A 13182-nucleotide genomic window follows, 5' to 3' on the forward strand; every position below is an offset into this window, starting at 1 on the left:
TCTAACGCATCATTTATTGAGTGTTTAGGATTGGCTAGGACCTTTGCTAACAACTTAATATATTATAAATATATGTATAAATATGTAGATTATAAATACATATTATATATATCTAATTCTCACAACTCTATAAGTTATATTACTAACTATTCTATAGATGAGGAAATAGCTAAGTCATAGAACTGAACCATGAACTGAGCTTGGTTTAAAATTCAAGCAAGTTCTGAACCATTATTTTACATTGACCACTGACTCTCAAGAAGGTTTTCAAAGGAGTGGGGGGAAGGTGGGCAAAATTCTGCACATAACATCTGAATAATCAAATAAAAGTAATTTATTTTTTTAAATATATATTTATTGATTTCAGAGAGAGGAAGAGAGAGGGATAGAGAGACAGAAACATCAATGATGAGAGAGTCATTGATCGGCTGCCTCCTGCATGCCTGAGTGGGGATGGAGCCCACAACCCGGGCATGTGCCCTGACCAGGAATCGAACCCCGATCGCCTGGATCCTAGGTAGATGCTCAACCGCTGAGCCACGCCCAATCGGGCTAAACGTAATTTATTAAGATTAAAAAATTCAGTTTATCAGAAAAAGCTAAAGTAACTAAACTGACACTGACACCTTCAAGTCCTGGTACTCTTTAATACGATGTAGATTTTGTAGGTATTAGTATTCAGATAACTTCCAGGGTATGTTCTAGAGTTGATACAGATTCAGATAAATTTTCTTCACATTCCTGAAGGCTATACAGTAACTCAGTATCAGAACAATGATCCTGAAAGTACTATAAGATGCCTTAATTCACAATAAAAAATAAAGCTCAAAAGTGTTCATTAACTCAGAGATTATGAGTCTTTTTAATCAAGATAAATTCAGACAAGAGGCATACAATCATAAAAGGAAATTACACTAAGCTGGATTGTTTTAAAAATGTATATAAAATGTTTTGTTTGCTTTCAAAATTAACAATGAAAAATATTTTTAAACCCATAAGTGAAGTATAACTTAAAAAATAAAAGTTAAATTCTCTATTGTGGCCAATTTGATTTATTTGAGACAGGAGGAAAAGGTAAAGGTTGGGGAAAAACAGAGAGAGCAAGAGGCAGACCTACAGACATAGAGGAAGATAATAAAAGACAGAGAGTGGGAGGTGAGGAGGTAGAGAATCAACACATCCACTAAGTGACAGGGTAAAAAAGGAAAAAATTGGTATAGAAAGGAAAAGAGAGACAGACATAGATTCACCCACAAAGGACCTAGATAATCTCCAGCTAAGTAAAATGTTGTTATAACATGAACACCCCACTCCTCTTTGAGAGTAGCAGTTTACTGTACTGTTACATGAATGCAGATAAGCACCTACTGTATAAAGGGGCTGAAATTATTTATATGCTTAATACCCATATTCAGAGTTATAAGTACAAATTTTATTTGTAGTAACTCAGCCCTAAGTTCTTTTCTTAACCCACTACACAGTTCTCCTAATACCAATCAAACCAACTACATACTTTTTACACAAAGGATTTTAATGTTCCTCACCTTTCTATTCCCTATAAAAGGAACAATTCAATAAAAGAGCTTATATAAATTTAGAGCTACTTTACATAAAATGTTATCAAACTGACAAGAACCACAGTGCTTTCCATAGCAGAAAAAAATATATAACACTGGCATTTTTAAAACATGAGATTATACTACAACTTTCCCTTTCACTTCATCTATAGTAAAAGCTTTAATGGCCAGAAGAAATTATTGGTTAGTCAAAAGTTCTAGTTATGACCAATTCATATTATAGAGGTGTAAACTCTTAATTTCATCCTGAATTCAGTCTAAATCTAAATCTTAATAAAATACATAAATTAGAAAGTTAATAAGAACAGAAAGAGAAGAATTAGATCATCTGAGCCAAAGAACATTTTAAAACTTCCTCAATGAAACAGAGCACACAAAAACAGCTTCAAACATTAAATTCTAAGTTACAAAAATAAACCACGTGCTATTTACATTTGAGGACGTAATAATAAAACTTCACATTTATTGAGTGTTACTGTGGGAAACACTGTGCACAGTGCTTAAAATGTGTTATTTCACTGAATACTTATAAAAACCTATGGGGCTAATAAGTATCATCAACTTACTAGTGACACAGATAAGAAAATTGAGGCTCAAAAAGTTAAAGCCAAAATGCTCTGAAGTGACAAAACTTAGATTCAAAGCCAAATAATCAGACATAAGCCATCATTCTTAACCAAAAAGCATATACTCTTCTTCAGAAACCAGGAATATTCAATTTATGATTAGAGGTATGTGTGTATGGAGAGAGAGGTATAATTGATTAACACTCTGAGTCCCAATACAAAGACAATCTCACTAATTTGAGGAGTCCTGTATTTTCTGCATTAATTCCTATTACTTGAATGAATATTCTCAACTATCAGACATTAACTTCTAGAGCTTTATTTGGTTCATAAAATACATTAATAAATTAAGCCAAATGGATTTTCCTAAAATTGCTATGTAATCAGCACATCCACTATTTGTAAAGTATACTATTTGTTTCTTTTTCTGTATATTTGTTGTGTTCCACCTCTCAAGTTCCAACCTCCCTCTAGCCCATTTTCTCTTATTCTAACTTGTACCAAGATTAGACCACTGCAATGGTTTAAGTGTTGAGCACTTAGGTACTATTAGTCAAGAAAAAGCATTAGGTGTTAGTAATTAAAATAACATTGATATAAAACTAGTTGATTGTATTAATAGTTGCAATCTGATTAAACATCCTGAGAAAAATTATGAGAACAAAATGCCATTTCAAACTCAGGAAAAGAAATCAAGAACAAATTCTAACGTACAGTATTATGATTTAAAGAAACACTGGAGAACACATAGTATCTTAAAATCAGTCCATGATTTCCCAAAATGTATGTAATAACTAAAATGAGGTGAAATTTTATTTCATACGTAACTCTTCCATTAAAACTGTAGAACTTCAATCAGTTTTATAATTTCTAAGCCTCAAATGATGGTGAATCCAAAAGCCATTCTCCACATGCATATTGTCACACAACTCTAGCCTGAAAATAAAAGTCACAATACACAGAATCACACACTCTCTCATGTGCCAAACCACAGTCAGGACAAAAATAGCCCCAGGGTTCCAGGAGCAAAAGGAATTCAGGTTTAAATAGAGTAACATTCAAGGACTCTCCAACAATGCAGGGCTAAGGTCAAAAGCAAAGCAGGATTCGTCTTAGGGATTTCACAGAGGTATCAGAATAAAAAGGTCCCTCAGGAAACTGGAGAAAACAGTGCAATATGCCCACAGCTGTGAATTACTCCATTTGACATATATGAGTCATTAGTACTAACTTAAAGATCACTAGACCAGTTTAATTTTCACAGTTGAACACAGCGGAATTACTATTGAACTTTTCTGGCACACATTATTTCTTAATACGCAATGGAACTGTATACGGATGGAACGATCTAACATTAAAATAACAAGTGAGAGGCACACTTCAGTCAAGAGATTGTGGTAGCAGCTGCACTCCTTGAAAATGTGCCCCCAAATTTTCCGATTTGTTGAAATCCATGACCAAATGTTTACCCATACTTGCAACTTTCAAGACAGCACACAAACTGTGAAACATTCAACAAAGTGCCACAAAAATCAGAATTATTGTACTATTATAAATGAAGCTTTCTTTCAGTTTATCTCATTTAGGAGTGCCTTTTTAAGCTGTATACATGAAGTCATAATAAAGTTTAAAGCAGTACAAGGTACAAGATAAAATCCAAGTTGTTTTGCATTTATAATTGGCTATATGAAGATAACATCAATCTATTCAGATTTTTTTTCATGTAGGAAAAATTAAGACTTTCATTCTAACTAAAAGCTTGATATTCAACTTTTTTTGTCAATTTTTTTGTGTGTTTTGTGATCCCAAACACAATATTAAACCACACTGCACTATTAAAAAATGTCTACTGGACACTAATAGGAAACAATCCTTGAAGGGTAATTAATGTGATAGTTTAAATTTACCATAGACAATGATTGTCTTGGTAATTTTTCACTTTTACCTTAATTTTACTGCAGGAAATATTCAACATTCATTCAACAGATGTTGAGTGAGGACTACTAAGCATCCAGTTCTGTTCCAGGCACTGGGAATACAACTGTAAGGCCCATCTTCAGGAGTTTACAGTCAAGTAGGGAAGAAATGAAAAATAAGGAAATAAATGAAAGGTGGGTGGAGACTAAGTATTACTTTCAACAGGGTAATAAAATTCAGCTGGGTCTTTTGGTAAAATTTGGTAGACCTCTTAAGGAGATTTTAAAGTCTTTTCAAGAAGAAGAAAAAAGACAAATTCACAGATTTTTCTTCTTCTCTGTTCTCACTTTTTCTTTCACTTCACACTATGAATTAGCTTGGAGCAAAAACAGACAGTAACTAGCTCATTTTAAAGTTGCCATCTATCCAAACTGGTTGCTTTACCTGGAGTTATAAAGCTAATACAAGTAATTACCTTTTAATTACATTCTCCAACCTTTTATTCCTCTTCACTTTTCACCCTTTAATTATGTTATTTGTTTTATTCTGACAAAATACCTCAAAGGCTTCAGCTGAATGATGGCCAAACTGGCACAATTTAATTCTGATAGTTAATTTTCTGAGGGCAGGTTTTAGGTCTGACTCACCACTTTAGCAGCAGAATTGAGCATGTGCCTACCACACAGTAGGTGTATTTGTGTTTGGTGGACAAGTTAATCCACAAAAATCAATGTCCAGAACAAGTCATAGCCAAAGCCTTATAAAAATTATCCTAAACAACAGCTTTTCCTTTTAAGAGTACCAGGATTTTTAAAATTACCAGGATTGATTAAAAATAAAAATTTCTGCCCTAGCCAGTAAGGCTCAGTGCTTAGAGCGTTGGCCCTCGGACTGAAGGGTCCCAGGTTCAATTCCAGCCAAGGACATGTACCTCGGTTGCAGGCTTGATCCCTGGACCCAGTCAGGGTGCATGAGGGAGGCAACCAATAAACGTCTCTCTCTCACAATGATGTTTCTCTGTCTCCCTACCTCCCCACCCCCACCCTCTGCTTCCACTCTCTCTGAAAAGCAATGGAAAAAATATCCTCAGGTGAGGATTTTAAAAAACAAATAAATAATAAATAAAATAAAAGATTTTCCACAAATATTTATGAATATACACACACAAATGACTGCTAACCTTCAAATAAGTAAACCTTACAAAATATTTTTTGGAACTTCCCTTTCAGAAATTCTTTGGCATCAGTTTACCAACCACACAATAAACTGCCCTCATTACTAGTTTGCAGGACATGCTCTCAGTCTATTTTTTTCCTTTCACTTCTTTTAGTTTATTCCCTGCCTCTCCTGTAACTACACCTATGGCTAGGGGACACCTTCTTTTTCCTGGAATCCACCCACCACTGAGAAGCTAGTGAGCCATAAAGCTAGAGAGAACATAGGACCTGAATTCATATTAGTACAAGGCATATAGAGAAAAAGCTGATGTACTAGCCATTGTTATTTGTATAATGATAGACAATTTACAAAGAATTATATACCCTCTTTCATTTTATTTGATCTTCACAATGAGAGAGCAGTGTAGGAAGGTGCTATTATTATTCCAGTTTTACAAAGAAGGAAACTAAGGCTCAAAGTTCAAACTACTTCCCCAACCCAATGTCACATCATAAATAAGTGAAGTTGGGACTCCTCCTTATATTGCTTAACATATAGGTCATTTGTGTGTTACCTCACTACTGTGTTAAGTATCACTTGTTGACAGACATAAGTATGCATTACCACACCTCCAGCCTATTTTTTCACTCAATTTTAACCACTTTATTAAAAGTGGTATGTTAAGAGTTGTCCACTTGCTTTAGTTCAAAGCTCCCTCTCCTCACATTTTATATCTCTTAACAGCCTTTGAATGCCAATGGACCTAGGGTGCTTTTCCTGGTTAGTTGCCTTTACAATATCATTAATTAATAATTAAAGAAATAGCTCATGTAGTTTAAGGAGCAATCCATCACAAGAGTTATTTCTATTAACAAATATATTAATCATCAAAATCAAGTCATAATTTTTTACTAATCACTTATTATGAGCAAGAGTGTATAAGTTGTGTGTGTGTGTGTGTGTGTGTGTGCGCGCGCGCGCGCATGTGTAAAAAGATCCCTGCACCTTGGCTCAGTGGCTAGAGCATTGGCCTGGGCACCAGGTTTGCAGATTCGACTGCAGGTCAAGGGCATGTACCTGGGTTGCAGGATTGATCCCTGCCCCCAACTGCATGCAGAAGGCAACCAATCCATGGGTCTCTCGTAGTCAATGTTTCTTTCTCTCCTCTCTCTCTTTCTCCCTCCCCCATCCCTTCAACTATCTCTAAAAATCAATGGAAAAAAATATCCTCCAGTGAGGATTAAAAAAAAAAAAAAAGATCCCTGCAAGTCCAGAACCCCTTCCTTGATGAACAATTCATCAAAACTCAGATTTCCTAAAATAAAATAAACTCTTTAAAAGTCTCCATATTAGAGTTTGCCAGATAAACAAAACCAATACATTGAACAACTCTGCCAAAAAATGCAAATTCTATCACCTTCTTTAATAGTAAATCACCTATCAAAAGCTATAAGGAGTCCTCCAGAGAAGAAACCTATGCAATTTCCTTTAGGCAAATATAATCCAAATGTATTTGAACCACAAAATTTTACTCCCTTAACAACTATTAACCTGGGACTTCTAAAAGTGCTGCAGTTTAACCCTCCTACAAAGGCGTGTCTGTGGTTCCCTGTCTTTGGACATTAAGAAAAAAAATAAATGAAATAATAAAATAAAAATTAAATTAAAATAAAATAAATAAAATGATAAAATAAGTAATTAAAATAAAAGTGCTGCAGTTTACACCTTTTCCCATCAGTATTATATCTGTTAACCACAAAATCAAGAATTAATAATGCTAATATATAAAAATCAATGAATCTGGATGTAAGTAACTTAACACAAATATAAACCATTTTTATTTAACATTAACTAATGCCCCATATTTGCACACAACCAAAACAACTATTAAGTTTAAATAACTACAATTTTTATTCACTATTTTTAAAAGCACAAGACAGGTGTTGTAGAAGTGACATTAAGAGTAAGAAGTCCTAAAGGGGACAAAGACAGTAGAAAAACAAAAAATTTCACCAGCATTAAAAAAAACAAGACAACCTCCTGGAGCTGTATTTTCAATTCACACTAATCTATCGTATTTCCAAGTTTCAAAGTTCATTGTACAATTTGCTCAATTGAGTAATTTTCTCTTTTAGCTTAATTTAAAATAGCCCTTAGTTGATCACTTGCATGGTTTCTCATTTCTGAAAAGATTTCAAAGATCTATTTTGACAAAAAGCACAAATGAAAAACATATGCATGTTTATCATTATTATGTTATTATGTGTCTACATACTTGGAATCCCCACCTTGGTTCAAAAAAAACTAAAAATAGTATATTGTTGATTATCAGCTACAAAAAATTAATGATGCGTTCCCTACTGAGCAACAAATACAGCACACAATTTGGAGTAAGAGGACTTAGGTGTGACTGCTGGCTCCACTACTTGTTACAGCAAGCCACTTCAACTCTCAATCTGGGTCTTCTAATCCAGCTAATGGAGATTATATCACCTTCTTCAATGTCAAAACATAAAAGAACCAAGCAGATAACACAATCACCACTTTCTGAGCACAGTATATGCTTGTTGAACATGAGACTTTCATTTTAGTTCTTCATTATACATTTTAATATCTAACATAAATTAAATCACATCTCCTAAAACTTGCTTATCTAAAGTGAGCGAGCGCTAAAAGAAGCAGTAAAAAGGAGTCCCACGCTACTAATTTTTTAGCAACTAACACTGAGTAAAAATTTTATATCTAAAATATTTCAAAATAGGACTATTCCTGAGACTTGTTTAAACAAACAAACAAAAAAGCTAACAGTAAAGCAAAAAGTCTTTCTCAAGTAATGGCAACTTCCAGTTTATATACTGACCATATTCAGACAAGAAAATAGCCTATTTTAAAATATATCAAATGAGTTGAAAACTACTCATTGAGAACGAAATGGTCCGAGTTCTGTACTGAGAGTCAGATAATGGGGTTCTAGTTTTACCTTTGCCACTAATAATTGTTTGACCTTGGACAAGTCTCTGGACTTCAGTTTTGTAATCTATAAAATGACTACTAAAAATCATAGATAAGATCCAAGTACCATTTAATCTGCACCTTACTTTAGAGAGGCATTTTAGTGTCACTGACTTACTTTAAAATATGTCACGGAAACACAAAATTATTTTAAAGTACAAAAGCTTAGAAAGTTCCAAATTTTTCCAAATCAAGACACTATCATTTTACTAGCAGACACCAAGAGTTCATGAGCTAACCTAAGCCAAATTTAATCAAAAGATTATCTCATGAAACATTGCACATTAGAGACCCCACTGAAAACTTATTATAAGACTAATTGCTCCCACCAAAATATCATGCTGAAGGTAAAAACAGAACTTCTGCTACTTCTAAGGTTTTTTTTAACCTAATACTGCTAATGACAACAGAAGCTTCTGATATACCATAATCTTTGGGAATGAAATAAACTCCAGGAATGAAAAAATCTGTGGAACTTAGAAATTACAGTGAAATACAAACTACTAGAAATAAGTAGTTCATGAATTAAAATCAATCAGTAAGTATTTAACAAAAAACATCATATGCCAGGTTCTGTGCATAGATTATTACGTACACACACACACCAAAGTAGGAAGTTCCTCAGAGTTAACCAAGTTGGAAAGGCAAGTAAGTCTTTTACTATCACATTTTCACACTGCCCTAACAAGTGTTTTTATTTCCCTTTTGGCCCAAGTAAGAATACTTCCCATTGCCCATTAAAACTGTCTCCTACCCCTTAGTTCAGCCCCAAAGATGCCCAAACTAGTCCCTGACAGCTGACACGGGAATCCTTACAGGACTTCAAGGGGGTAGCTTTTAGGATAGCTCCTTAAATCCACAAGCTTCGGAATTTATCTTCAATGATGCCCACAGCAGCACATACCACCACACACAACCGCGTTCACTGTGACAAGTGCCTAGTCCCATCCATTACAGTTCTTAAGGTATTGCCAGTAAAGGCAAAATCTACTACTTGAAAAAGTCTGCTTTTTCGCCATGGACATTAGGCACTAGAAAGGGAAATTGACTGGCTAGTTATAGCTGCCCTATTTCCATTTCAGGTTCAAGGAAAAAACTGGTCCCGGGAGAGAGCACCAAGGAGCCTGCAGCCATCAAGAGGGTGGATGCTAAACAGAACTTTCTCATTCCCACGGTTTCAGTGAAAGGTGACTGGGTGTGGAAGAGGCGGCGGGGGGGGGGAGGGGGGAGGTTCCCCAAGTGTCGCTGGAGGAAAGAGAAGGTCCACTGCACGGAGTAGTCAAAGGTGGGGTGGGACACAAACCGGTCTGGCCGAGGGACGAGCCCAGGATGCGGAGCGAGCGTGGAGGTGGAGGGCCGCGGAGGCCGGGGACTGGAGAGGGGAGACCTCGGACAAGCCGTGGGGAGACGGGGACCGGGGGCAACCCGGGGACCCACGATGCCACAGAGCAGCGTGGAAGGGGCACCACGGAAGCAGCGGCAAGTCGGGAGGTAGCGACAGCAGGAGGGAGACCAGTGCCGGGGTGACGGGCAAGTGGCAACTGCGAAGGAAGAGCGCAGGCAGCAGGAGGCGGCGGGACCGTGTTGAGTCAGCACTGCTCCCATTCGGGGGGCACTTGTAGGATCCCCGCTGCTCCTCGGGCCCCGCGGCCCGCTGCCGAGCGAGGGGTCGAGCCCGCCGGCGCGAGAAACAGTGGTGTCTGACGGGCTGTCACCGGCCCCTTCCCCATTTCACAGGTAAACACTGGCCGCCGTCGCCGCTTACCTCTGTTAACATTATTACACCCCGGGGAAGTGAGCTCCTCCCTAGCCTCGCCGCATGGCAACAGCCGTAGCAGCAGCGAAAACTGCCCGAGCCGCCGCCAACGGCGGCAACAGCTCCTTCAGTCCTTTCCCGGGCGGCGGCTTTACTCGGCTTCGCTGGCTTCCCCCCGGCCCGGCTGCTCGCGACGGACGCGCCGCCATCTTGGAAGAGCGACGTCCGCGTCTCCCGGCGACGTGCGCTCCCATTGGCGGGCGCGGGAGCCGCCGGCGTCTCGCGAAGGTCTCCACAGCGCCGGCGCGCGGAGGAGCGGAGACCGGCGTCTGGCGGCCCCCTCGGCGCCGGCGGCGGAGACCCTGTGGCTCGGCGCCCGGGCCGGCGAGGGGCCGCGGCGGGTGGAGCGAGGCCCCAGCGCCCGGCCAGCCGGGGAGCCGGCGCGCACGCCTCTGGGAACCGCTCCTCCTCCGCCGCACGCCGGGGTCGGCCGGGCCTGGGGTGGAGGTGGAGCGAGACCGGCGGAGGCCGAGCCTTGGTCGGAGGGCGCTGCGGAGCTCGCGGACAGGGCGGCAGACGTCCGGAAGAAAAGCTGCCTCCTCGCATTGCCCCGGGCGGCGGCCGAAGAGCCCGCGGGAGGCCCGGCTCCCTCCGGGGTCTGAGGCTCAGATGGGATCCGAAACTGCGGCGCGCGCTGTCGCTCTCCTAAACTTGGACAGAAACTTCCCCTGTCCCCACGGTCCTCGGCGAGCTGTGTGCCGGGGTGCGCGGCGGGTCGTGGAAGTGATACGGGCGTATCGTCTTATCATCTTTCCCCGGCTGCCCGCGCCGGGGACTGCCGCCCATTAGTTAATTGGCCAGCACCTGCATAACAATGGCGGCTTTGAGACCTCTGAAAAAAATTAAAGCCACTTTTGTTTTTTAACCGCCGTCTCAGCACAGCTTCGCCGGCTTCTTGACCCCCTGTTGCTGAGCTGTCGGGGTGCGCCCGGTTCCGCAGATGTCACTGTCGCCGTCCCGCTCCGTGGGACCGAGCTCCGGAGGGCCCGCGCCCGAAGCCCTGAGACACCCTGAGCCCGCCGCGGGTCACAGGCGCTGACCCGCACCTGCCGCCGGCGTGTGCTACCCTGTTGGAGAAACCATTTTCCCGGGAACCGAGGAGTAAATTTTCAGAGCTGACACAGAGCACTTCCATCCCTATTTACAGTGGATACAGGTAGAAAAGGAAGGCCGGTAATTCCTTACCCCTTGACCAGCGTCTCCCCGCCTCCGTACCCCTTCCTTAGTAATAACACTATTGGGAAAAGGGAATCTACTTCGCTAATAAAAGAGAGAATGCATTAATCTATCGCAAGACGTTAAGGAAAGGCCTTACCAACCTTGTGTTCTCTCTACGCTATTGAGTCCTCACCAAGGAAACGAAATGGTTCATTTCTGTAGCCAGGCAGAAATTAACGAAAAATCCTGATTGTGCTTCATTCTACTCATTGAGGACAAGTAGGTTTTTGTTGTTTTAACCTACATCTGATACATAATTTTCGTATTTCTGAGCCAGCAAAATTCTGACCTCTGCAACACAATAAAATGCGTTGCCGGTATTGACAGATTAAGCCATGAATAGGAAATAAGGTTGGAAAATACTATCTGGACTAAGATATTAAGGGACACCAAGAGATACTAGAGACAACATAGACCTGGAAAAAGATACTCTTCCAACCTGTAAATAAGAAAACAGAGAAGGAGGCTCATTAATATTTAAGATCCTAGCTAGTGAATTAAAACTGTAATTTAGGTGTCTTGCCTGAGAATTTAATTTTCTTCATATAGTTTTCCAATTCCACAAGCAAGGCATTTTCACTTATTTTTTAAATATATCTTTATTGATTTCAGAGAGAGGAAGGGAGAGAGGGAGAGAGAGATAGAAACATCAATGATGAGAGAGTCATTGATCTGCTGCAGCCCGCGACCGGGGCATGTGCCCTGACTGGGAATCGAACCCTGATCGCCTGGATCCTAGGCCGATGCTCAACCGCTGAGCCACGCCCTGCTGGGCTTCACTTATTTTAAAGGTGGTATAGACACAACTTGAGGTTTATACCAACCTCTAAATGGCATGGATATGCTTTTAACATATAAAAGTGTGCCTGGACCTTAGAACAAGACAAAATCATCAGCTCCCAGCTTTTTCAGCCAGAGTCCTTTCGGTGACCTAAAAAACATGCTGGCTAGCCTACCAAGTTCCTACAGTAACCTCTCTGACCTCATTTCCACTAAGCACTTTGTTCCAGCAGCACGCTCCTATAACAAGGAATCCTCTTGCTCTGGGGCCTTTGCACTAACTATTCCCTTTATCTGGAAAGATCTTTCCACTAGATACCTGCATGGCTCCCTCACTTCTGCCCCATCTTTGCTCAAATGTCGTCCTTTTCAAGGAAGCCCACTCTGACCACCTCATTTAAAATGTTGCCCCTCCCCCAGCATCCTCCTTTCCTTGCTTCAGTTTTCTTAATAAGCATTTACAACTTCTAACAAATACTTACCCTTTTTCTTATTGTGTCTTCCTTCCACTAGAATGTAAGTTCCATGAGGTCAGGATTTTTCTGTTTTGTTCAATGATATTTCCTCAGCACCTATTCTAGAATTCAAGAATAGTACAATGGCACATAGTAGACAATAAGTATTTCTTAAATGAATGGATGAATCACTTCCTAAAAAACCCCAAAAGGAAAAGACCTAATTACAACTGGTAAAAATAAAATAAAAAAATCCTTGATGTTGAATGATTTAATTTTTTTAAAAAGTGGCCATTGCATGTTCTTATCTTGCAATTATGGGGGAATTACTTTTATTGTCACTAAGAATGCTGGAAAGAAGTTTATGTCAATTGTTAGCTATGCCATTCCCTTCACTGCATATATTTTCAATGGTGGCAATAGGAGGGGAGATACCAAAGATAAAATATGTTAAAAACAAACCCTATATTTTAAGCATGCATCGAAGTTAATTTGCTAACAAGGGAAGCAACAAAGTGAATAAGATGTCATTTGAGAGAGTTGAGGAAATTTAGGAGTTATATAGTTGGGAGTTTTGTAAGAACGCTTACAAAAGCAGCTAGCTTTTTAAAAAAGTAAGCACCTAATTTGGTACAGATTGCAGTTCTAGTCTATATGGTCTTAAAAGCATATCAGTTGTTTAG

General features: G+C 39.8%; 1 protein-coding gene across 2 annotated transcripts in view; it reads right to left on the reverse strand.

Annotated features, from left to right (window-relative positions):
- Positions 1-10669, reverse strand: part of SNX13 (sorting nexin 13) — a 91400-nt gene extending 80731 nt beyond the window's left edge. Inside the window, exon 1 of one of the 2 annotated variants that reach the window (XM_081146399.1) lies at positions 9996-10669. In XM_081146399.1, coding sequence (XP_081002525.1) covers positions 9996-10592 — 597 coding nt within the window. In that variant the 5' untranslated portion in view covers positions 10593-10669. The remainder of the gene's footprint in view (positions 1-9995) is intronic. The other variant, XM_081146400.1, reaches the window with a different exon arrangement.
- Between the last annotated feature and the right edge of the window lie 2513 nt (positions 10670-13182).

Source organism: Miniopterus schreibersii, assembly GCF_964146895.1.
Source record: "Miniopterus schreibersii genome assembly, chromosome: 9".
NCBI lineage: Eukaryota > Metazoa > Chordata > Mammalia > Chiroptera > Miniopteridae > Miniopterus > Miniopterus schreibersii.